Source organism: Calonectris borealis, chromosome 21 (assembly GCF_964195595.1).
Source record: "Calonectris borealis chromosome 21, bCalBor7.hap1.2, whole genome shotgun sequence".
Taxonomy (NCBI): Eukaryota; Metazoa; Chordata; class Aves; order Procellariiformes; family Procellariidae; genus Calonectris; species Calonectris borealis.
In genome coordinates this window covers 11,163,487-11,189,995 of record NC_134332.1, presented here as the reverse complement: position 1 = coordinate 11,189,995, position 26,509 = coordinate 11,163,487, and the positions used below count along the sequence as shown (strand labels likewise).

The 26,509-nt window shown below is 36.8% G+C and overlaps 1 protein-coding gene across 8 annotated transcripts in view; it reads left to right on the top strand.

The window, feature by feature from the left end:
* DENND1A (DENN domain containing 1A) overlaps positions 1-26,509 on the top strand; it is a 221,909-nt gene that overhangs the window by 167,730 nt on the left and 27,670 nt on the right. For 7 of the 8 annotated variants that reach the window (XM_075170831.1, XM_075170830.1, XM_075170829.1 and 4 more), the window contains 6 exons: positions 1,536-1,637; positions 2,184-2,271; positions 2,889-2,929; positions 4,792-4,863; positions 5,971-6,027; positions 12,186-12,317. In XM_075170831.1, coding sequence (XP_075026932.1) covers positions 1,536-1,637; positions 2,184-2,271; positions 2,889-2,929; positions 4,792-4,863; positions 5,971-6,027; positions 12,186-12,317 — 492 coding nt within the window. The remainder of the gene's footprint in view (positions 1-1,535; positions 1,638-2,183; positions 2,272-2,888; positions 2,930-4,791; positions 4,864-5,970; positions 6,028-12,185; positions 12,318-26,509) is intronic. The other variant, XM_075170832.1, reaches the window with a different exon arrangement.

The following is a 26,509-nucleotide window of genomic DNA, read 5'->3' as shown; positions in this document are numbered from 1 at the left end:
CATCCTGTGCTCAGACAGTCACTTGCAATTGATCCTTTTCCTCATGTTAAGAACAACCTGTGACCTCTGGCATATCATAGAATCATTAAGGTTGGAAAAGACCTCTAAGATCATCAAGTCCAACCGTCAACCCAACACTACCATGCCCACTAAACCATGTCCCTGAATTTGTTGACTGCTGGGTTGGACTTGAGGTACATGGTGTATCATCTTGGTGATTCTGGTTGTCCAATTCATTGGGGCCAGGAAGAATTTTATTACTGCAGTCTGATTATTTGAAGCCAAATAGTTCCTTCACTTTCCTCATAAATTGCGTTAAAAGCTGATGTAACGGTTTGCACCATTTGGTTACAATGGCGAGGTCAGTTATGTCAAAAGACAGGCAGTCGGCAGTATCAGCCGTCAGGTCGATAAGCTCAGGGGTAGCACCAGACCTCAGTAGGAGATGTATCGATGAGTAAGTTTGATCGATTGTGAACTCAGGGAAAAAGGTGAATACCTATGGATTTTAAGAAATGTGAGTGTCATCACGGTTTGCCCAACATAGTTTTGAGGATTTAGTATCCTTTTAGTGTGGATTAGGTGTTAGGGCTTCCAACATAAATTGATGGGGAAAAACCAATAAGCTCAAAGCAGTGCTGTGGCATGGGGTTTTTTTGAGCACAGTCATTTTAGTGGCCCTGTTATCCTGACTTTACACAGCCAATGGTAAATGAGATTGCTAATATAAAGAGCTCTCAAAAATCAAATGATACCACCCTTTTAAAGGGAGTGCTTTAAGGTTTTTTGCTGTCTAATGTTGATTTTAAACAGATGAAGAGCCCAAATATATTTTAATATGAGTATGAAAAAGCCTCCATATTAATTATACATCAGTATAATTTTATCATTCTTTGTAACTTTCTTGTTTTTAATTCAATAAATATATTTGCTTGCTACATTGAGTATTTGTAGATTTAAGTGTGGAGGAAATTTGTGCCCTTATGGCAGATGCACAGCAGACTTCAGCATTAACATAACTCATTAAAATAAGATAAAAGTAGAGCTGCAAAACAATTTCTGTCTTTTGCGAACAAGGTTGTGAAAAAGGGAAATTTCACTCATTCAATACATGAAAGTCTAATCTTTCTGAACTGTGGAGAGAACACGGTAGACATTCCTGACTTGTTTGTGCAGGTTAACTGGCTGGGTCTACTGAGGCAGATAAGCAGAATGTACTCACATGACTGTGTGTCATATTTTGGGGACATTAATTAAAATTACCTTTTTGGATGATGAAAGCTCGTTCACCAGCGTTAGCAAAATGTGCATAAAGCAAATGTGTTTTATTTTGATGATATGCAATTTGCCAGTTTCCAACCTGTTTCTCAGCCACCTGATTGAAACCTGGAAATAAACTACAGTTTACTCAATGTTATGTAAGGCCTACTTTATTTATCTATTTACTTTGGAAGGGAAGTAGGTAAAATGGAGGCAGTGGATTCAAATGGATTCAGACAAAGCTTTTTCAGTGTTTAATGCTCTGAACTCTACAGGGTGAACCCATCACTTTCTGTGAAGAAACATTTGTGTCCCATCGTTCTGCTGTCATGAGACAGTTTCTTCAGAACGCCATTCAGCTCCAGCTCTTTAAGCAGGTACTGGCTTAATTGCTCTAATGTAGAAGCAGATTCTTTAATAATACAACTGTTTTTTTGAGGGCTGTTCCTACATTCCTTGATCTGTCAACCACATAATAAGGAAAATTCATGTAGTTGGCAGCACCGTAATTCCTGCTTGCTTTTCTCAGATTCAGGTGATAAGGCTTTCTATATTTTAAGAGGTATATGGTTTTTTTCCCCTAAAGGTGTCTCTGCTCAGTTTTGATTGGAGCATACCTAGACCCAATATATCTGCTGTAAGCTTTTACAGAAAGCAAATTACTGTTAAACATTGTATTACTGCTTCAGGGAAGCTGAAAACGTGTATGTATAGGCAAACACATGAATGCTTTTTTTCAGTGAAGCAGCATACCTTTTTGCATTGGTAAACATTTTGCTAGTTTTGGTTGTATTTGCATTCTATTTAGAGTCCCTTCCTGATAAGAGCATTGGGGTTGTTCTAGCAAATGCAGAATAAAGTCTTTCTGAAAAGATAAAGGATGGGATGGTTGATTTGTTTACACTCTTTTAACGTTGATGTAGTTCATTGATGGCCGTCTGGATCTTCTTAACTCTGGAGAGGGCTTCAGTGATGTTTTTGAAGAAGAGATAAATATGGGAGAATATGCAGGTAAGAAATACAGTATTTTAAAGTAACTTCAGACACTGTTCTTGACTTACTGTTTGTGGGCCATCATGATGTAATGGGTCATTGTGGTTACTTATCTAAATAACTGAGGCTACAATGATCCCTGTAGGTTGAAGTGTCATAAATTTTTGTTCTTTCCTCTGTCAAGAACTTTGAGTAATGCGTTATAGTCTGAATAAAGTTTGTTCAGTCTTACAAAACCTCAGCTTTACCACTTGGCTAAAGTACAACTAAAAGAGTTCTTGCAATGGAGGATACTGAAAAACCTTGGCTTTACCCAGAACCACCTCAAATTTCTTTTAGTGATCTAAAAAAAAATCTCAGTGTTCTCAAATGTCTAAAAGAATCTCAGTGTTCTCAAATGTCTAAAAGACAACCCAGATAAAATAGAAATGCTTCTTAGCAAGTAGAAGAAAAATTGTAGATATCTCGTCAATTTTTTGTTGTTGTGTTTCCATTAAAAGAAAAGGATGGTTGTCCTGTTCTGTTTCTGTACTGTTCATGCTCCTAGAACCACTAAGTGCTAACACTTCATATTTCTAGTGTGTTTTCTATTTGGTAGAGAGTTACAGTTTGTTTGTTTTTGTGGTTCTCTGTAGGTAGCGACAAATTGTACCACCAGTGGCTCTCTACAGTAAGGGTAAGAAGACAATATTCTTCCAACAGACATTCTAATTCTTACTGGACCATTGTACAGTTCTGTATGCCTGTTAACCTCTGTCCTCATGAACATGACTAACCTGTTTCCTGCAGCATTTAGCTGTGACCAACTTGAGTTTAGTTGTGAGAAACTAATGCGCTTTTCAGATGAAGTTAGGAACAGAAGAAAAAATACACCAAAAAAAAAATCACCATAGGAATTCTCAAGTTTTTGAATCCCACTTTTAATGTCTTGGAGACGGCTGGAAATAAGTTATTGTCATTTTAGAAAATAATGTGGTTTTTCTTTCCTTTTAATAGAAAAGGAAACAAAAGGGAACATTGCCACACCAAAAAGCTCTTTATAAAGCTAAATGGTGTGAAGTGCTGAATGAACACAGCACTGTTTGGGATGGTTTTGGATCTCTTTGGTTTACTGCTCTAGCTGTATAAATTAAAAATTTAAATACTTTTAGAGAATAATATGTTATTATAGTCTTTTGATGCATAAAATGTGATGTGTTGAAAAGTAAAATATTTCTGGTTTATGTGTACGAGTCAGTAGGAAAGATTGAATTGTTTTCTGACAGAATTGAGTTTTGCAGCATTCCATTTGCCTATTGTCCTGGTTATGAATGGAATTATGTTCCTTACACAAAATGCTGGGCTCCATATTATCTTGATAATTTTGAATTAAACACAATTTATAACAGTAATGCAAAAAATCCCATCATATAGTTAGGTAGGTAAATATATGTACATAAATGTATATAAATACATTAATGAATGTATATAAATACATTAATGTATTTATACATTATATTTACCTATATTTATATATAGGTAGGTAAATATATGTACATAAATGTGTATAAATACATTAATGAATGACAAGTAATTTTAAAATTATAAGAAGGGGGAATGGCTGACAGTCAATATAAAAATACATGTAATTAAATTCAACAGTTTATAATTTCTGTTGAAGATTAATTGTCATGTAGTAACAGAAGTAGTAACTCTTAAAGCTGTTTGCATCTGATTGCATCTGATCTCTGGAAATATAATTTTGCACTGAAATAAGAAAATATAAAATTATCTAAGATTTTATTCCTTGGATTTTACCAATCTCCTGTATTTATCACATAAGGTACTGTACAGCAATAGTCAATGGTGTGTGGAAGATGTATAAAACACCGACCAGACTAACAGATTATTCTGTCTGACATATTACTGTCTTATGACTTTTATTATGTTCACCACATGCAATTCAGCTTTTCTAAAATTAATGTTTATGACTGTAGTTAGATTTCATTTTCCCTCAATTTATCCCTTTATTGACTACTTAGATCTTAAAAAGGCAGCATGCTTTTGATAAATAGTATTGTGGGATCATGAAAAGGAAAATAAAAAAGATCTTACTTCTTCAGATTGAATGTACAGGCTTTCCTGAAACTGAATTTTCTGCCCCAGACATTGAGTATTTGGTAGGATACTTTTGTCTTAAACTTGTTTAGGATTTTAATGCAATGTACAAGACACCCTTGAGGGCGAGTGGAACAGTCACAGAACACTGTTTTGTGAGTTGACCTATAAGACAAGGGCTCCTGGTATTAGGACACTGACATTTTTCATTTGAAAACTGCTGCATTAAACAGAATTGGGATTCCTCTGGAAAACCAGAGAGAAACATTTAATATGTTTTTACTTGTGTTCTTTTTCTTTAAATTTACCATTTTAATACTCAGCTTTGCTAATAACCATAGTTAATGCTTTGTTATTTTAAGTTAAGCATGGTGGATTTTAGATTGCTGTTTGCTTTAAAGAACTTTAATAAAATTTATTCTATTGTTACTATAATTATAGAAAGGAAGTGGAGCCATTTTAAATACAGTAAAGACCAAGGCTAACCCTGCCATGAAGACTGTCTATAAGTTTGTAAGTATCAAGTACTGGCTTACTACTGAGATAAGAGTCTAATTACGATTCTGTATTAACCTTTCAAATGAAACTCAAGACTTTAATTCATTTTTATTGGACTCACAAAATTACTTAAAATACGCATTCATCTACATTTCAAATTTAAATGGAAAAGTCATTTTGAAATTTAAACATAATTGAAATGCAAAGGAGAAGGGGAACTTGTGATTTCTTTTGAAAGTATAGATGATAAATTCTATTTATTACATAGAACTATTTCTGGGAAATAGTACCTATATGCTCTACTAAGCAGCTCTACCATCTCATCATTACTCTGTTGGAAGTCATTGTTACCTCAGGTTTCTCTGCTTGCAGCTTCATCGAAATAAGGGAATCCTCTCATTTTCCAAATTGTTTCCATCTTTTCTAAATGTCAATTAATTTTCCCTGGAGATTTCTTATACCTGCTTATTTAGAGCCTAACTTACTGAGTTATTCTTTAAATGTTTTCAGTTCTGTTAACAAACAGCTAGTATGTTACTGTGTTATCATGTATGGGTGCCAGTTTCGCTGTGCAAGATAAAACAACATAGAGACAAGTGAGGATTTCTTATAAGCTCAATTTTAGGAAATAATGCTACAAAAAGCATTGAAGTAACTATCCAAACTTTTATTTTCTCCTGCCTTCCTCCAGCCTGAGAGACATGAGTGAGATGAGATTAACCCTACTAAATGGAACTGGCATCCAGAGTACTGCAAGGAGAAAGTTTGCAGGCTTACTATTTCTGTTGATTGTTAACTTATAGCAAAGATAGATACTTAGAGGGGAAGATCGAGGGTGTGGAATGCAAAAAGATGAAAGATGTCTATGGCATCAAAACAGGGAAAACAAAATTTTTGCAATGAGTGTGTGGGGGGTGGTGGTGGTGGTGTTTTTTTGTTTGGGGTTTTTTTTAACTTTCTATTTGTTTTAATTTTTGTTTCTATTTGTTTTCAGTATCCTGTTACAATTTTGTCCATGCCATTTTTAGTAACTAGAGAAGGTGAATCTTGAGGCACTGAAATCAAGCGTAGTCACTAGTGGAAATAGAAGGGGATTTTAACTTAAATTAATTTTTCATGCAGGCAAAAGATCATGCAAAAATGGGAATAAAAGAAGTGAAAAACCGCTTGAAGCAAAAGGTACTTGAAGTTCTTTTTCAAAATCTATAAGCACCATGTATGAAATACTTAGCCACAAAAAGCATTATGCGATCAATAGGAAGCTGTTTGATACAGTGTTGTTAGCACACTTCAAAATGCATTACCAGCTGTCCTGGATTTTTCACACTGTTATAAATATTCACAGACAAAAAAAACCTGTCTTCAAATACATTGAGGCTCTGACTTAAACCCACAAAAGCCAGAAAATTGAGTGTTCTATCTGGAGTGGTCCCTCTCCTGTCCTTTGTGCTGGGGCATTGTGGAAGGGGGCTTTATATGAACTGGGAGATCTTTCCTACAGTAAGGGCAGTCAACTTTTTGCAAATGGCAAATTGTTGTTATTTCTACAGTAATCTCTCAGGGAAGATAGTATAGTGTTGGTCATTGGGAAAAGGATTTTTATGTTTCATGAGTGTCTACTGCAAAGTTTAGGCATAAAGGAATTAATTAGAGTTGGTGTTCATTTCAAATTTGAATTATTGCAGAAAAAAATAGTCAAACTCTTTGTTGTTTTCCAAATCTGTCTTTGTTTGTTTGTAAACCGTACGATTCCAAGAATGCTGAATTGTGTTTGAAGAATGTGTTATCCAATACTAATTGCTCCTTTTAAGCCGGAAGCATGGTCATATTGAAACATACCTTATGAATGAATGGTTAGCTCTGCCATAGATTTATTTCAAATATTCTATTTATTCTATGAAGCAGAGCTATTAGAGTATTTTGGGAAAACAAGATAGCTAACTTGCTAATAGAACCGAAGTTCTTACCAGAAATTTTTATTCAATTTGTTGCATAACAGTTTGGGGGGTTTTTTTAATCTGTGCTGTCTCAGTAAATTTCTTCTCTAAATTTCTAAACCATCATCTTAAGATAGTGCTGCAAATGTGTTCCTATGGCAGAAACAGAAATCTACCTGAACATGTTAACAAAATGTTAATACAAAGGGATTATTCTGCAGCCAGGTTATAAACTGATGGAGTTTAACTGTGTGTACAGTCCAAATGCTGTTCGCTCTCTAAATACTCTAGCAGATTGCTAGAAATTTTTAGGAAGATAAAGTTGCTTCAGATGCTTTTAATGATATTTTATTTTATTACACTTACTACTTTATATGTGACCACTTTAGGTATAATATGAAAATATTAGAAACATGAAGCAGTTTTCTTGTACATGGAATTTTTTATGTAATTCCATGTGATTCACTTCTGGACATAACCTTCATGAATAATAAAATGTTTGGCCTTCTCATGTGCATTTCTAAAGCAGTTGGAGCTGTGTGAAATGACCAGATTGTTTTCCAGTATTTTAAATGCTAATATAATTGTGTGCTATTCTGTGACATTTGTATAAAAGGCTGAGAAACGTCTCATTCATTCATTGCTTTGTTTTATTATTATTGTTGTCTTCCTAGTCCTTCAAGCAGCAAGTACTTCTTTTAAAAAACACACATAACATTTACAAATAAATGGCCCAATTTTGTTTCACCTTCCTTATTATGTGGCATTTCTGTAAGATGGTTAAACGTGATTGTTCAACATACGCTTTCACAAGAGCTTAGAAGATTTCTATGAGTAGTTGACACACACTGCTCTACCTCTCCTTTCTTCATTAAGTCTACTCTTTTCTATCCCATCCTCTTCTCCATTTTGAATGCAAGACAGTAAGATAACGCTAAAAAGAGGTATTGCTCAGTTTAAAGTGATAAAAATAGCAAAAATTGTTTTGGCCACCCTCATGTTATTTTTAATCTAAATGTCTGTGCTGCTTTGTTGACAAGTCTATTGGTGCATCCTCACCAATTTTCATGTGAGAACATTGTATTTTTCATGTATTTACTTACTAGTATATGCAAGTGTTAACTGAAATTCTGGCATCATTAAATACTTTATTTTTGCTAAATTTGGGATGCTAGTCTTTCATCTTCTAAGGATAACCTAAGGTTATTTTTAAACTGAACTTACTATCCACTGTATTTTAACATATTATTTTCCATTATTAATACAAAAAGTATGCAGGCCACTGGTAAGGAAAAGTCAAATATAAACATCCCTTTTCCAGTTTTCGCTGCCAAATATGAGCAGCAGTACAAGACAGAATTTAAAAATGCAATAAAGCTAGAGGTCTGCTTCCTACAACTCTGCATAGCAATGGTGACCTCTTAAATATAATCAAGAGCCCATTTTGCCCTTGGTCTGCTCCAGTCTTGGGTTTGAATTGCAAATGGGAAATGCAGGATTGACCTGTTGAGAGGTCACTGTGGTGTGTGTAAGGTCCTTCTTTAATATGATAGTAGAGATTGAATGGGGCTCTATTTCCATCCCTTGTTCATTTGTGGTACAGTATTTCAAAGCAACAGAAATAGTTTTCAGAGGATTCTTATGAGTGATAGCAAATAATTGTTAATAGATACAGCATGGTAGCTTTATTTTATATCTGATACAGTACTTTTTTCTTTTTCTTTCTTTTTTTTTCTTTTTCTTTTTTCTTTTTTTTTTTTTTTTTTCCGTAAAGGCTGCTTTTTCCATTTCACAAATGGACCATGGTGGTCAAGTCACTCCGTTATTGGCTCGTTTGAAGCTTAACTACATAGAATTAGGAAGAAGGAGGAATATGAATGGTACTGTCCTCAACTTTCAGTGAGGAGAATGTAACTTATGGAAAGCTTCTGGATAAGGCAATTTATATAAATGGTTGGGCACTTGGCGTTAATGTATTCAACATTATTTTACTTACTGGAGTCCTGTGTGGCTCTAGTTAATGTCTGTTATCAATGGGCTGTTGTCAGTGCTTTATTATCAGCTAGAAACAACTCATTTAGAGGTTTATAAAATAATTTGAAGAATCCTTCTAGACATTCTGGAATGTGTTTTTTGCTCTTCCAGAATTTGTAGTCTATTACAAAAGGTCCCTAGAAAAATTACTGATACATATTTAAACAGAAGAAAACCTTATTCAGTTTACAGGGTAAACTTTACATATCTGTAAATATATCTTACTCATTTTCTGAAGTTCCTCCTGTAAAAGAAATAGGTAGTAAAGATATCACATGAACAGACAGTGGTTAGGGAAGCACTGTTTATATATGGAGACAATTATGGAGTGTGATAGATCATTGTCATTCTCTTTTTCCAGTAATCTATAAAGTATCTTTTTTCCTCAGGCAGAAGGTGTTTTTGTTTTTAATAATATCCTTAAATTACACTTTCTTTTCATTAAAAAGTTACTGAAAAATTGGTAGGTTTTTGCGTTTCTGAAGAATTTGGTCCAGTCATGAGTAACTTACCACCTTCCATTTTCTTCTGTTTTTTGGGAAAGATAGGTCTCATGGTTTTTGTTGTTACCCTGATTAATATTTATGACTTAAGCTACTTCAGGAATGTCTTGCTGGCTTATAGCAAATCCCTTTTTTGGGGACATGTCGGAACTGAAAAGTCAGACTTAGGACATATCTACATGGTATGATGCACTGCACTACAAAAAACTACTTGTGAGCACCAGCCAAGCTGGTACACACAGCACAGCTTCGGGTGGAAGCACCAGCACGGGTCTCAAAAGTAGTGTGGAAATAGGAGATAGCATTCTGGCTGGTAAATCCTCTCCCTCAGTTGGGATGCACAGGTCCACCTGGCTTTTCTTTTAGTACCAGGAATGGGCACTGCTTTTGTAAGGCCTGTCTGCACTATTATCCACTGCAGTTCTTCGGTCATTTGTAGTTCTCAAGCTGAAGAACTGCTTTTATCAGTAGACATTTTGTGAGCCCTGATACCTTTCTGAAGCTGAAGTTCAGAATCGGGGAGTCCTGTTTTCCTGTTTGTGGTTTTCTCTGTCTTGTACGCCCCATTGACTTCAGAATAACTGTATTTGAAGTCTGGTAGCGGACTGAAGGTATGTCGCAGACTGCTTTGAAGGACTGTTGTCTACTTTCCAATTATAGAATTGCCAAGCACTTTGACATTTAATAATTTTAAAGCTACTTGGAGCCCTTATATGGGGTGTTTAAAATCAGGTTTCTCTGTTTATTTAGCTCAAATGTGGTTTCATTGAAGGTAGAAAACGAACTTTTGTAAAGCAAATTTTGCTTTGGTGACTGAAGCTGTGTTGTTGATTTGTCTGCCTTTTGGGGATTTTGAAAAAAGAGAGGTATCAAATAATTTAATCCTCATATTTTATTAAGTAAATTTTTTAAAAAAAACTAATTTTGACTGAAATCTGCTGTAGTTTATTTGGAAGTCTGTACACCAAACACAGTGGAAATGCATTTTAGGAACATGTTATCTTTTGTGTGCAATTATATCATCAGAGAAGCCAATCAAAAATAATCAATCAACAATAAAATCTGCAAGGATTTGCAGTGATCATTATACATCTTAGGGGGTTTTGCTTAATCGCTTGCTCTGTCTGTATCTTTTATCTCCTCCCATTCCCCTGATGTCGAAACTTTTGCGTCCGTTTTACATTTTTCTGGAAATTTTGCCTGGATTGGAAGATGCTTTGCTTTCCGTTGATTCCCAGCTGTCTATTGCCTTGGCTGGAGCCACAGCTCCAGGTGGAACTCTGAAAACTGAAGTGCTGGGAACGTCCACTGTTCAGTGCAGGTCAGGTGCTTTGAATGTGCTGGGCGCGTTCATGGCATACACGTAACAGGTCTGAAGCTTGGTGCACATTTAATGTGGCTATACTTGTATAGAAATATGTAAATAAAGTTTGTATTTAATGTCATTACATTTCAGAACAGTGTACGTTGCTGCCATATGTGATTCCAAAACTGACCAGATCCCTTGGTAGCTTGTTGCTGTTTTGGAGCTGAAGTATGAGTTTGACAGAAGCTTACATTTCTTGTCATTGAATTGTTTTGGGGCTCTTTGTTACTAATTCAGTGTACTTTGCTGAATTTTTTTAAAGACATGGTAGCATCGTGCAGCTGGAGCGCGGGGGGAGGAAAAAGTTTTTCTCTCTAGTTTGACCTTAACAAGTTGTTAATTTCCCCATGATCCTTATGCCCATATTGGCGAACCACTGCTCTACCAGCTGGATCTAAAAAGGTCTCTCAGCTCCTCTGTGGAGCAGACAAAGCCCCTTAGAAAGTCCATCCAGCTTTTTGTTTCATTTGACCTAAACACATTAGGTCAGTCTGTGTCCAAAAGAACCATTTCTAATTGGCCATCAGCTTACATGTCTCATTATTGTACCTTAGCAAGACGGAAACTTGAGGGGGCATGTCAAAGGTCAGTGAATCAAAGCAATGTCTATGTCAGCAGCCAACCTTAGGTCAGTCTTGCAGAGCTACAGTGTGTGCAGGTTTCTCTCTATATTTACCAAGCATTATTTCCTTGACATTGTTGCAAAGAGATGTAAGGTTTGGGGCCCACTGCGTTACAGACTATTTCTCAACTGACTTTCAAACTCTTTTCTCCTTGTCTGATTCCTTATGTCTGCATGCCTTTGTCTTTTTCAAAACCTATGTTACATATACCATACATACACTTGCCAAGTCTTCTAACCTAGGTTGATGGGTCACTTTACTTCTGAAGATGAGGACTAATGTCAAAAGCAAAAGCAAAGCAAAACAAAAAAGCATCCTGCTAGGCAGCAGTTTGTTTTATATGATCTCCTGAAGGCATATTCAGTATACACAAGTCCAAAGATAAAATGCAAAACTAACTAAACTGTGAGTTTCATCTCTCCTTGCCACTTCCACAAGTAATTGTTCTGCTACAGATAATTTTGTGAAGTATGTCAATAGAATTACTGTTTTCATTTAGGTTGCAAAAAGCAGAATAGCCCTGTTTCTAGATTTCTGTTGAATTTGTTCCTAGAATAGAAATTTTGAGCGGTGGTTTCTTTTTTTCTCCCTATATATTTCCTGGCTTTTGCATGTTTAAGTCAGACATTTTATTGAATGTGTCTGTTTGCATGCAACATTGGTATTAGGAGGAGAGGGTGGTTGTGTACAAGCTCTGATTAACAAAGTGCAACGAAATGTTTTATTCTAATGATGTTTTCTTTTCTGTACTTCGGATTTTTTTCCCTAACATCAAAATTGTCAGTCGGCATTATCCTCTAGTGTCTCCTTTGTGACCCTTACCCTTAATCAAGAATGTTCCTGGCCATGCTATTCACCTTTTCCTACCATACAGGACATTGCTGAGAATGGGTGTTCTGCAACACCGGAGGAATCTCTACCAAGGACAGCGCCTTCTCCATTGGTTGAAAAGAAGGACCCTAAATTAAGAGAAGAGAGAAGACCAATCACAGTACATTTTGGTCAGGTATGTCTTAGTGTTAGGTTTCTTCTTTAAATTGTGTGACTCAGCAAAAATAGTTCAGAGAAAAGTCACAATAACGAATATGCCAATTGTTTCATTATTTTTTGTAACTGAATTACGTTATAGATTTATTTGTGTTATATCCATTTAAATGGGATTCTAAAACCTGATTTTTCTGGGGTTTACTGATTCCTTTTGTTCATACGATGATTTTGAGGAAAATAATTTCTAAGTGAATGGGGGGGAAGCATAATTATTATAGCAATTTTATAAACTATTTTGCTGTTCTTTTAGCATGCATAGTGCTATAGCCCTCAGGACTGAGGATGTATAATTTAAAATGTCCTCTATTATCTAGCCAGATCATTAGTGTCAATATGGAACATCCAACTATTAAAGCATTTTAACATTCTCTGAAAACTAAATGCGATGAACTAAGATGGAAAAATCAATTAATAGCTTATTAGTGTACTCTGTATTTCAATATTGACAACTGAGCTATACCCATTAGTTACTCTTATAATGTTTCTTTTGATTTGTCTGCAAAAGAGTGAGTTTGGTTGTGTGTTTTTTTTAAGAGCTAGTTATTTAGAAAATGTTGTAGTTGCTGTGATTTTCATGGAAAAACATACAGTATTTACTATTAGTTTGCCAGTGTTCCCCTATTAAGTGTAGCCTGACTCAAAAAATAACATAATTTGTGTTCACAGTTCTCTTTTTCTTTCCCTGTATCTATTTTTTAGAGTATTATCATCAGAAAACAGGAGTGAATATCTGATTTATTGTAAGGAAACATAATGTAATTTTAAAACAATTGTAAAATATTGGGAATCATAAAATGTGAAGCAAACCAGATTTTTAGATAAGTATCTATTAATAGAAACTAGTCAGTATAGCTACATTGACTGTTTAGGTGTTAGGTAGGGCTACACGAGATATAATCATTGCTCAGAGCAATGTTGTCTGTATCATTTTAGAATTGGATTTGATTCTTTCAGAACTTTCACCACTGTGCTAAATGTAAGTTCTTGGAGACTTTATTTTAAACAAATTCTCTTCCAATTAAATATTTGCAGTAGTGATTTATTTTTCACTTTCTTTCTGTGCCAATACAATTGGGGCTACTGGAGAAATGTAGCCATCTAGCTCTAGCAAGAAAATGTTACATTTCATTTAAAGCAGTCAGAAATCCAGATAATATTATAATCTACTTTCAGTTTTTTCCCTTAGATTTTTATGAAGGATGGATGGTTCAAACATTTTGGTAGATTAATGAAATACATAATCTAGTGGAAAGTGCAAATTTAAATTCATGAGGTTTTTTAACGGTCACTTTTAAATTTTTTAATGATCACTTTCTCTGTGTCAAAAGAAACACACATCAGCTTTTAACACTGGCTGTGGTGAAAGGCTCGCTTGCTAAATGCTTATTACTGTCATTACATTACAAATGTCGGTTTCCAAAAAAATGATCTAACTTCGCAGTTGTAGGGCTATCTCACTTATAGCCTTTGTCCTTTCACAGGTCTTTTTTTCCCGATAGCCAATGCCAAAATGAAAATTAAATATTACTTTCATTCAAAAGGAAAAGATGTTCAGGTTTATAAAATATAAATTAAGGCTTTGGGGAGGAAAAAAGCTGCAACATTTACTGTTTAAATGGGAGATGGCTTCTAACTAGTGATTAAAGGGAGAGATTTTAGTGTCACTTTTAACTTTGTCTAGAATACAGTAGGTGGGAACAATTAAAAAGCCGCAAGAACTCTGAAATAAGGGCTGTTTGTGCATTCACAGTTCTTATAAACTGAAGAGGATGAAAGAGGCTTTTTTCTCATTGTCACTTGCTTTCTATGTCTGCTAGTATTATGCTAGTGTATATGGCAAAGGCAGACTTTTTTAAAATGCATGCATGCGGATTAGGGTCAAGCCCTGTGTATCAGTAATGCAGTAAGCCTCGTCCATACCACTGCAGTGAGAGAGCCTACCAACAGCAGCGAGATGCTTTAATTGAGACATGCTGTCAAAGTGACAAACACATTTGCATACAGTCTATTTATTTTCGTTGGAAAGGTCTGCAGTCTGCTGTTGGTTGAACATTCTTAATCAGCTCGCTGTAAGTGAGCCGGCAGCTAGCTGTCCTATGCTAGGTGCTTCTCTTCATTACATGACAGATTAGCTAAGGGGGGATGGGCTAGCAAGCCAGCAGCAACCTTTAATTTTAACTCATTATCTCTCACCCTATAGTGAGGTAGTTTCTAGTTTTTCCAAATACAGTTGTGTATCTGCAGTTGTTAGGCTGCAAAAAAAATCAGTAAAATATCTTGAAATGTCTTTGAATGTAGAGCACCTCGCTGATTGTTCTCAAAAATTTAGCAGCAATTATCTAACTGTATGAGATTCAGTAGTGTTGTAGCTCATCTTGACGACTGGTTATCAGGCATTGTTTGAGAGGGTTGTTTATTATGGAATTGTTTTAACAGTGGTTTCTGTAATACTAAGACATTGTGGGAAAGCTCTCCTTGATAGTGAAAAGAAGGATTTTAGCCAGATAGTCTAGGGCAATGCAGTAAAGATTTAAACAAAGTGTTCTTAATAAGACTATATGAGAAGACTAAAGTGGAAGGGAATGACCACAGCTTTTTCTCCAGTTTGGCTTTGCATGCTTTTTGGTTTACTCAGGGTGTACCTTTAATATTGACCCTCACATCAACCAATTATAGAAGGAACTATCATCATGGACTCTGAGGCAATACAACTGTACTCAACAAGTAGCAATAGCAGTACAGGTAACTAAGGTTTAATGAGTGGGGAGAAGAGGGAACAATTTTCAAGCCAAGAAAGAGATTCAAATGAATAGTATGTAGTACTGAATAGTGCTCTCTGTTTCAGGGAAAAGTAATGTTAATTATAGTAGAAGGTACAATGGTACAGAGAACATAATTTGTGAATGTCGTCTTATTGCTTGCTTTCTTTCTGCTTTTTGTCTTAAAACCTGACCAAAACTTACTTAAAACATCAGAACACATGCTGCCATAGCTGTCCTTGGGATCCTTCCCAGTGGTGCCAGGCAGGGCAAGCACTGTGAGCCCACTAACCATTGAACAGGGCAGAGTGGGACAGCTAATACAGGTGATGTGTGGCTTGGGTGTTTGTAGCTTTTGCTTCCATGCATACACTCCCACTTTTTAGGTAGAATGCCCATGTTTGTCTTTGTCATCTTTTAGCTGTTTGGAGAATAAACACTACACTGTGTCACTGTGACTGTTTTGAACACATTCCTTGTCCAAGCAAGCAGCTATTAGGGGCTACTTTGACAGGACCCATAGCTTGAAACATTGAGGTCTGTTGTGATACTGGATGTGTTTGTTGGGTTGGGTTTTTGGGGCGGTGGGGTGGAGGGTGTTCTTTGGTTGTTGCTTTGGTTTTGCTGTTTTGCTTTTTTTTTTAAATAATGTTCATTTTCACCTAATGGCTGCAGAAATTTTCGTTCTCTTGATCGTTCATAAGTCTTATCATTTTATGTCCAAAATAGGGAAGAATGACTATCTGAATACAGACCTTTTCATAGTATTTTTCAGATTCTGAGTTTGCATTAGTGGTGCTGGAGTTGTGTGTTTCTGCTAGAAATTCCAGCTTCCATCACTGAACGGTTGTTGGTGGCGAGCTACAGTGATAAGGATGCTGCACAGAGCATAATGTTAAGCAGCCTTAGATCTCTTGTGCTTTGTGATTACCATTAACTGATTGATCTGTATTGCAAATCAATTTTGTCTGATTTCAGAAGTGTGTTGTTTGAGGAGTTCTTAATATCTCTACACCCTAAACAAACATGACAATTCATAAGTTGCCTTTATGCCACCAAAAAAAAAAAAAAAAAAAGAAAGAACAAACAAGGTGTTTTCCTTTTCTTTTTGCAAGACTGAACTATCCTGATAAGGTATTTTGGGGGTTTTGATTTTTTAAGTTTTTGGAGGCAGAAGTCTCAAATATCTCATTCAAGTATTTGGGTAAGTGATATTTATAGATGGTATGTATGTTATAGATAAAAAGCAAAGAGTCTTGGAAATGCAGGCATTTCCTTAATGATGGTGATCGTATAGCTGTTTCAAGTAACACAAGGAGCTCTCTAAAATATCTTGCTGAGTTTTTAACGAGCAGCAGGCTTTCTCAGATCTCTTATATGTTTGGGGTTTTTTTTGCATTACCTAAAGCAAAAGAAACAAAACAAAACCCATTTATAATGTATAAATTGATGATTTTGCTAAGGGAGAAAGGTAGATTAATATCTGTATCTGATATTTTAGAAGCCTTTTCCCTCCAGAAGACAGTGCTTAACTATTAGGCCACTAATACACCGGCTGTGGCTATGACAAACACCTACAATGTCTGTGTACCACAGCCAGGAAAAGAAATGCTGTATGATTTTTAGGTTTTTGAGACTTTGCTTAGATAAGTGGACGCATTGACAGGTCCCTTTAACTACTGCAATTGTGTGTCCTGGTGTGTGTTCATACAGCTCTATTAGAACCTGTACCATTGTACAGTCCGAGATTGTGGGTATCACATGGTCAAACAGAGCACTTAACATTTGGCCCCTCTTCTTGGGGCGTAAAGGGAACACTTCATTTTCCAAAAATATACTTGTTTTTAACACGTCTTTCTCCTAATGAAGCTTCTGTTCTATTCACGCTGCTTCCCACCCCTCCACCCCTAATCAAGCCTTCATGCTATTCCTCTGAAACGCTGCACTGACTGCTTCTGCAAGAGCCTCCTTGTTCCTACAGGATCATTACCTATGCCCAGTCTTCCCATCAGTCTTTGAGATGTGGTGTAAGCACAAGAGGGGGTGAGCCTCGATTCTTTAAAAACAAATCTATATTTAGGAAGGTTCTTTCTCTGAAGCTTTTACATAGTCAGTAGCACAATTGATCTAGTACAATTAAAACAACAAATGATAAGCTGCCAGAAACATCATTTGTTGGGAAAGGGTATCATTTCGTTAGAAGCAAGTCATACTGGCAGTTCTGTTCAGCTCTCTAATTGTTTCTATTATAATTAGTATGTCTTTTGTCGGCTTCGGTGTGTTTATGTTTCTGTGGGCTTATTTTTATTTACCAGCAAATAGAATATTGTATTCCATTTATGTACCAAAAGGTAAAGCTTAATAAAATACAAAAGACTCTTCCAAAGTATGTCTTTACTTAAGAGATTCAATCATATTCCATTCTTGATGCAAACTAGAGAGAATTAGTATTCTGGGGGCTAATGTAAATAACTATGAAACAAATGGAAAATATATTCATGTATTAAAGCAGCTTATCTGACTGTGAAAAGACTTGTCCAAGTTCTCTTCCCAGCTCATTCTTACTGCTGTTAAACTTCCGCGGGCCATAAAATGGAAATTGCCAGCTTATTTGCTGTTTTGATCATTTGCTGTAAACGAACATCTTCATTTTTCCCATTCATGATCTGCACTCTGAACAAACAGAACAAACTCTGCTTTGTAGGGCAGGTTTCTTCCTCAAGAAGATTAAAAGGCATTAAGAGGTCAGGGGGAAGATGGGGAGAAAACCAGCCAGCTACATTCCAGAAATGCAAAACTGGATCGCTGAGGCCAGAGGCAAGCAGAGGGAGGGATTATCTCCAGGGTAAAAGAGATGAAGTAGGGAAGGGAGGAAGGCTCCTTTGCCAGACCCTGTGACTCCCTTCACACCCAGGTGCATTGGAACAATAGCGGATTCCCCTGGATCACAGCAGGCATTGTGTGGCACTGGGGTAGAAACCAAAGGGGAAAGGGGAAAACAAGTTCATTTTCTAATATTCATGCAACTGTATGCTATGGTTGCAAAGCCAGCCTCCTGTTCTTGCCACTCGGAGCTGTTCTGACAGTAGAGATACCTTCATTAAGAAAATGAGCTTCTATTCCACTCTTCCCCACTGATGAGCAATATGGTCTCCCTGTTCTTTGTGCTGAGCCACGTGGATTTTCCTCCCTCTCTCCATTTGATTCTTTGTGAATGTAGCAAAAGTATAAACCTAGTTCTTTAAAATTACTTTGTCTTTAGAAAGCGTATTTTCTACCCTCATTTCTTCTCACTCCTTCCTTTGACTGTTCCTTTCAGAAAGGAATTTACTGTTGTTCAGTAAAAGTCACCTTGCAGGAAAGGCAAATGTATTGGCCCGGAAGCACTTGTCCATCTAATGTCTGCTTGAGACTACTCAAATGTCCCATCAGGTTATTAGGGAACAGTGTTCTTAGTCAGGGGGATAAAAACAATGTCAATGAACAAGAAAATAATTCATTTGATTGAAATTCTGCTTTGTGGTGTGCAAGACTTGCAGAAATGGCAATCCATGGGATAGGAGTTATCTAACTAAAAGGCTTGCACTCTTGTCATGCATGTAAATATTTGACAAGTGAGACCTGGCGCTCTCTTTAGGAAGATGTACACCACCTGCAGAGCGTACCCGAAGGTTACTGCCTCTCATGCACTCACTTGCCAGTATTTTCTAATGAGCAACCAGACAGCTACGTCTTCTTTAGCTGCTACAGCAATGTAGTATGTATGTACCTCATGCTATGTAGGAATTCGTGCTTTGCAGTAAGACTATGTGGCTCCAGTCCTGCATCCAGCAGATGTGTTGATCCATGAAAAAGCACATTCCAGACTATGGCTTTTAGTATTTTCCAACTGTCTTGGCATTTCAAGCGCTTCTTAAACAGGGATGTTCAGAATAAATTTACTGCCCTGGGTACACGCAAGTCAGATGCCATAACGCTTGGCTGTATGGAGAAAATACTGTGGTTGAGCTGACCTCCTAGGGCTCTGTGACAAGCAATAGCAGCTGTAATATGTCTGCAGAATTTCCTTGTTAGTCCTGTTATGTTGAGGAACCCATGAATATCTTGGTCCATCACTGCTGGCATGTGGAAGAATTGCGCTTTATAAATAATACATACATATAAAATAAATACATCAGTACATGCAAGGCTAACCAAATCACCTGGATTGACAACTTGAGAAAAGCTCAGAGAGTCTTATGGATGACTTGCTTAGCCTATCAATGTAGATCAGCATCCAGAAACTTCTTATGTATTACTTATGAAGTTGATAAGTGCAGTTAGGCCAGAACTGTCTGAATTGACCTCTGGGCCCCTGGATTAAATGAGAAGATTAAAGGGAGAGAGTATGTGAAACTTATGATTCTTCTAACTGCTAACCCCACTGTGATTGCTTGTTTGGCCAGGCATATTTTGGATTTGCCCTTCAGAGTTGGACTGATTAATGCCAAGTAAAACGGTTGCGGAGTGCCATGCTACAGATAGAGGAGCCGTGTACTTTTGTGTGTTTGTGTGGAAGAGCGTCCCTCTAATTATACAGACTTCCTCAGTGAATGATGAAGCTGAGCGAAGCAGATAGTCATTGCTGTTTATAGAACTCCTTAAATGAGAGACCATCTCTTTTTTTTTTTTTCCTCCCCTGTACAAGTATTCTGCTTGCTAGAGAGGAATAATTGTTAAAAGATAATAAGGGATATGTCCATTTTCCAACATTTTAAATCATGTGGATTGCATGATCTCCTTGATTTGAATTCCAGTATCGGGCTCACAGAAAGCCCAATGCAAAGCTGAAAAAATGACCACTTAAAAAAGAAAACACACACAAAATAGTGCAGCTTTTTTCTTTATATTTAATATTGCATTGCTGGATTTTCCAGTATTTTAAATGAAAAATATATGTAGTTAGTTCCATGTTGACAATGTCCTTGAGGATTTGACAGTGAGATTTTCCAGCAGTTGCTCTTCGTTAGAATCCTGGTGGTGTTTAATAAGGCAGCCGAACTGCTGGCACCTTCGGTTCTTGTTTGTTCTCCGAGGGCTCGGGGCTGCTTCAGTAAGCACATCGACCAGGGCTGATCATTACAAGGGCGTACGCCACCATGAATAAAAATGTCACACGTTTTCCCATCTCACAGCGGTACAAAATGTCAGTCCTGTCAAACAGACATTGCAGGTAGCAGTGAGCAGTCAGTACAAATTGGGAAGCCGAATATTCCCCCAGCTTTCTGATATTCTTCATTTGAAGCAGAAGAAAAACAGTTGTTAACCTATTAGCTGTGATTTTAAACTCTGCTGAGATAGTAGATGGATAGACTTTAACACATGCGGATAAATGTATTCCTGGGATCTGGGATTTTTTGCAACATGTCTCTCCATCCATGTATGTTGAGAAACAGATGAAATGAATGAAAACAAGACACTGCAAAATATATCTCATTTTGGTAGAAGTCCTTTGGAAATTTGAACATCATCTCAATGAGATTCTCTCTGAAACCTTCTCTGTTTTATCTGTGTGAATAGTTCTGAAAAAAACCTGCTTCCTGTTTTGCTAGTAATCCAGAAAGAGCATGGTTCAGTGAGTTAAGGGAGTTTTCTTTCATGGTCCTTTCACCACACAGTAACGTCACAGACAATCGTGATTTTATTCTCTTTCTGTACGAATGAAAGTTACGCTGCTTTCAGGCTAAGGCGTATCGTGCAATGTAGAGTCCATGGCATATGTTATTTTCTGAGTGTTAGACGTGCCTTAGTACCATGAACGTACCTGTGTGTTACTGAGTTATCCATCTAGGACTGAGGCATGGATATTGTCAATTCAGCATTCTGCTGTTATTGCAGGTCCAGAAAAAATCTGGTGCAAAAGATTAGGTGCAAAGGAGTGACAAAATATCAAAGAAATAACAAAAAATGGTACTAAGTCACCAGTGGTTGCCCTAAGGGACAAGGAGAGCGGGTAAAATGGCTGCAGTGGTCTATGTAAAAGTGAGTATCTCAAAGAAATTTACTTAGAAGTCCATTCTGTAAGTAGAAATTTCTTTGGTTTTTCTCTGATACCTTCTCAGAACAAAAAAATGGTGTATGCATTTAAGCTAGTGAATCGTTGCAAATTACCCCCTTACCCAAACAGCATTGATTGCTGAAGCAAATTGCAAAAGGAAGGCTCAGCAAGGAACACTCGTGTCAAAGCACTACAGAAACAGAACAGAGCAGTTAGAAACTCGATTAAAAGAATGCTAGCCTGCTCCTGGCTTATGTATGTCTGCTGTCTGCAGTATGATTCTTAGAGTCATCTAAGGCCTCACTACATATAAACAAAATAGGAAACAAAATGAGACTTTTGAACCAGAACGACCCTAGATTGAATTAAATATTTTGTGTTCTTTAGGCATCTGCTTCCTGTGGGAAGAGATACCTACTACATATAGCTTAACTTGCAGTGGTTTTCAAACGGGTCTGCAGGCGCCTGGGATCTGTGCCAGGTAAATAAGAGGCTGTTGACAGTCATCTCCTTTGGAAAATGTCAGGAGTCTTCAAACTGCAAAGTGCTGAATGATATAAGTTTAATAGTTAGGAGTTTTTTTATAGTGTTTTAGAAGAACTGAATGCACGTATAGATGGGAAGAGATCAGGGTTTATTTTCAACCACACAGCAGGTGAAAAGTGAAATAGAACTAAGTGGTCACAATCTCAAATTGTATTGATATCATCTTTTGTGGGTTTTTACTGCTTGCTTGCATAGTATATGAACTTTCCTGTCACTGGAGCTAGGAAGTAATCAGAAGTCTTGACAGGTCTTTAAACCACAGATACCATTACAAGTTAACCACTACTACATAATATTCTTCCCATCAACATCATATAAGAACACATGCTACTTTGGGGCATGGCCTGAATATGTCTGTCTGCTCAACGCTTACTGCGCATATAGAAAAATACATCCATCTAATTCTCAAAATTCTTCCTTTTTTCTGTAATTGCAGGTAAAAGAAATAAAATACCATTCAATTCTACAGCCAAGGGGTTTATTATTTAGGCCATGTGTTTTTAGAATAGCATCGGTTATAAACAATAATAATCCACAGTAGTGTAACCTATGGTTTTAGGTTTTTCTGTCCCTGGCACTCTTGAATAACAAGCAGATTATAAGACGTAGCTAAGAGGCCTCTTTGCTTCATCCTGGTGGAACCTTTTAACTTGACAAGATATACATGATCCTGGTATCATGCTCCTGCTTTCATTCTTGGTTTTAGGAGAGATCTACATCTGGTTAGTACCATGTAAGTCCTAGATTTAAAGCAAACTGTGGTATGTTGTACATTATAATATTTAATATTTTTAAAACTTAGCTATTCTGGGATTGTTTGCACAGTATGAGATTAAGAGATTGACATTATCAACACTGCCAAATGAGGATGAGTTATCAGTGCTCCGTGTCTAGATGTACCATAAAAAGATATTTTTTACCCTTGATTAGGAAGGACAGAGTTTGTCTCAGCCAGGAGAATAAATAAATAAATGAAATAAAGATCCTTATTCAGTATTAGGGAAAACAGGAGCTTATAGGCACTTACTTTCATTTCCTTCTCTTACTGTCTACTTCTCTGTTATGTAACGGAAGATTCCTGGCTAGAAAGGTAAGGAGATAGTCCTTGTTTTTCTCATTAAAGTAATCAGTGTGTTTCATTGTGGCAATCTCTGCCCCTTTCATAAATTCTTGGCACAGCTATAGACATTGCTACATTTTTGCCAGATTCATTCTACCTTCCCAATCTACAAATATGGCTTGAAGAATGAGGCATCCCTTAAAACATGGAGATTATTTTTATCACAGGACCCAGCAGATTTCTGTTGAAGTATTTCAGAGTGTAAATTAAAAATATATGCTGTAAAGCATACACTGTTCTTGTCATCCCAGTTTGTGAGCTGTACATATGGGAGTATGTAAAAAGTAGTGTGCGCGCTGTGCAGGGATCTGGATGAATAATAAAACAGCTGCCTCATAGATTCCATCTGCTTTCTGTACTGAATCTTCTTAGGTACTATACATTTTTCAGTGTTGTTATTTTCTCCCTTTTTTTTTAATTGAGTGTTCAATTGAGGTCCAGCATATTCTTCCAAAGTCAGCACTTCACATCTTTTGCAGCATGATGTGTTTGAGCATGGGTACATTCAGGACAGTGCCTCTCTCTCCCATGTCTGATTGTCTTTAAAACATACTAGCAGTTTTTAAACCAGTTCTGAATTTCTGAAGGAAATAAGATATTCATGTAGAAAAGCTTTGCCTTGGAAATTATTAGAAACACCCCCACTACTAATTGAGAAAGAGAAACACTTCTTTCTACGTACTGATAAACCAGTTTTCATCTAATTGTGTTTCCTTTATGCATTTTTGCTGGTTGCACTTGTTGCTGTACATGAAATAGCACCTCTAATTTACTCATAAAGGCTCTGTTTGGAATACCACTTTAAAAAAAAAATCTTAACAGACATCCAAAATTAGTTTGAGGTAATATTCTGCTCATGAGCTGTTACCTCGCAGACCAAAAATTATCTTTTAGTAATGTTTTCTCTACTATAAAAAACCTAAATAGCTGTATTGTGAAAGTTCCTTGGATATATAATAGCTACTTTATGAGAAGTGGGATCTACAATTTTTAAATAGTACTTTTACAGTGTAGAAGTGAACATAAGATTTTTCTTCCTCCAGCATCTCGTACCTTAAAATCACTTTCTGATAATTAGTAAAACAGTACCAGATCTGCAGTCATAAAATTGGCTTTCTGCAAATTTTCTGTCTTATTGCTTCAGAAGTGTATGGAACAAGACAGTTAAGAAAATACCTAGAGTAAAAAGATATGCTGGTAAACAGCTATTGGTAAGAAAGTGCTAATTTAGACATTTCTCCCCTTCATAGAAAAAACTATAGTATATACATTTAGGAACATACCTAGAATAGCAATTTAGCACCTTTTAGCAATGTAGCCATGTGCTGTTTGGTACCCATTCATCCTTACAGCACAGGTAATTAAGTTGATATTCCAACACAGCTTCCCCTACTGACCTTTTAGAAATAACATGTTTTGCTGCATTAACAAATTAACTTCAAATCAGTGGCTTTTCCGGTAAATATGGTCTTCGTATAGTTTGAATATACTTGGTTATCCCATTCTAGTGACAGATATTAACATCAACATTAAAAATTAAGCTCCGGTAAAGGGCAAATAACTGTTATCTCCTGGTGGACCTCCACGTCAGTTACTCCTCGCTGCCCTTTGCCTGTTCTTTTCTATGCTTCACAACACTGATTTAAGCCATACGATTTCTCTATCCATATTTAATGCAGAGAACATGCTGCTGTGAATATGTAGTTTTGTCTTACCATTCTGTTCAGATCTTTTTAGGGTTCAGAAATGTAGTATGTGGTGCAATACATACAAGACCTCAAAATGAACTTTATTTCTGGTAGCAATTCAGTGGATAAGATAAATTTGAATCTGACTGTTGGATTTGACTGTGTTGTTACAAGTACTGAGGTCACAGTTCTGAGAGTTAAGTTAACACAATGCCTATTTAAAAGTCCAAGAGATGCAAAAGTTTCCACACCTTTAATCTTTTCCCAAAGCAGCATTTGTATGTGTCTTTATTGTGGAAACACATAGAATTATTTTTTGATCAGAGATGAAAGCTTAATCGTATGTGATATTTAAATCTCAGCTGGAAAAAATAATCCAGTGACAGGATAAGGGTATGAAAGTATTAGCTCCTGCAAAAGAGTAGTTCATTGTTATGGAGTAGATCTGCCTGTAACCATCACCCAAAGAAAACTGCCTCTGTTTGATCAGTAGCATCAGGAAATGTCTGATAGAGAGGCCCTTTGTGTACAAATGCCAACTGATTGTGTGTTCTCCTGCTTTACCAAACCCCTTTCTTCACTCCAGTTTTTGTAGTTAACTCAGCCACTGTGTTCAGTATTAACCTTATTGCCCTTAGGTCTGGCCTGTGGGACCAGTTGGTTTCGGTCAGCTCAGTGCATGGATACAAAGAGCCTGCCTTAGTCCAGCTCTTAGGAGGATTGTGTGACTTCTGCCACTGCCTGCACTACTCTGGGAGCAGATGTAGTTTATGCATGTGCTGCTCCTAGATCTAAGCATCCTTGAAAATAAAACTTCAGCATTTGTCTTTCTGCTTCTTCGGAAAGCACTGTTGGGATCTCATTTTAGGAGGGTATTTGGCTGAGTTATAACTCCTTTCCTTCTCCAGACCTGCCCCCCTGACTCCAGTTTGTGATAGAATTACATGCACCCTGTGTGCTGACCTGCATATAAACAGAAACCTAATATGAGAGAATTCTTACCTCTGGTATGTACACCAAGTAACTGGTTCTAGATTTTGCATCAGGAACATGTCATATGTCTGTGAAACTATTTTCTTCAGCTAGTTTTTATGTGGTAGTTTGCTTATTTGCCTGCAAGTCCCACTGTCTTCTTTCTTGAGTTTGCATTTCAGCTTGAAACTCTTGGCTTCTACATGAATATATAGGGTAATTTTTATTTTCATTTACATAGAACTAAAATGATACTTGCACAAAATGTGCCCTAGCATGTGCTTGGTCTGTCCTTGGGCAAACTAGAGCATTCTGTCTGAAAACTTACTATGATCTAGAGAAAGGAAAAAAATTTCTTCCCTTTCCTGCCCTCCTTCTTTCCTTCCTTTTCCATCTAACTGAATTCTGCGTACAGAACCTTGACCAAAAATGAGCCAGTTGAAACTTTTGCTGGAGTGTATCAGTGCTGCTTCTTGTGTAGACTTACCTTCTGTATCATGTCTTGACCAGTATCTTGCCACTTGCAGAGAAAAGTACCAGCTGCTCCAGAGGAGAAACAAGAAACTTTTCAGTAGAGATGCAGAATTTTAACTGCTGTCTGAGGAAAGCTTCTCAAGATGCTGATGCAACAGATGACAGTGAAAAAGCAGCTACCCATCCTTTCTTTCACTGGCAAATCTTGTAGCAAGGTCATGAATTTGAATTATGATTGGTTTTTTGTTAGGGTAGATTCATAAGCAGTTTGGATAATGACTCTTCAAAGCTATGGATTTATCAGTAAATTGTGGCTGGACTGAATTCCACATGGAATTCAAGACGTCAGTCTGTGTGGCATTGATTTGTCATGTGATAACTTCAGTAAGAGAAGAGGAGAGTTCAGTCAATGAAAAGGTAAGTTTGGAAGAGCAGCAAGATGAATCGATGCTGATGCCAATAGAAAGCTTAGTAAAAAGGAGGAGGATGCTAGGAAGAGATGACTGCAGGTATGACATCACACTTGAGCTTATGATTTTATATTGTGTTAAAAAA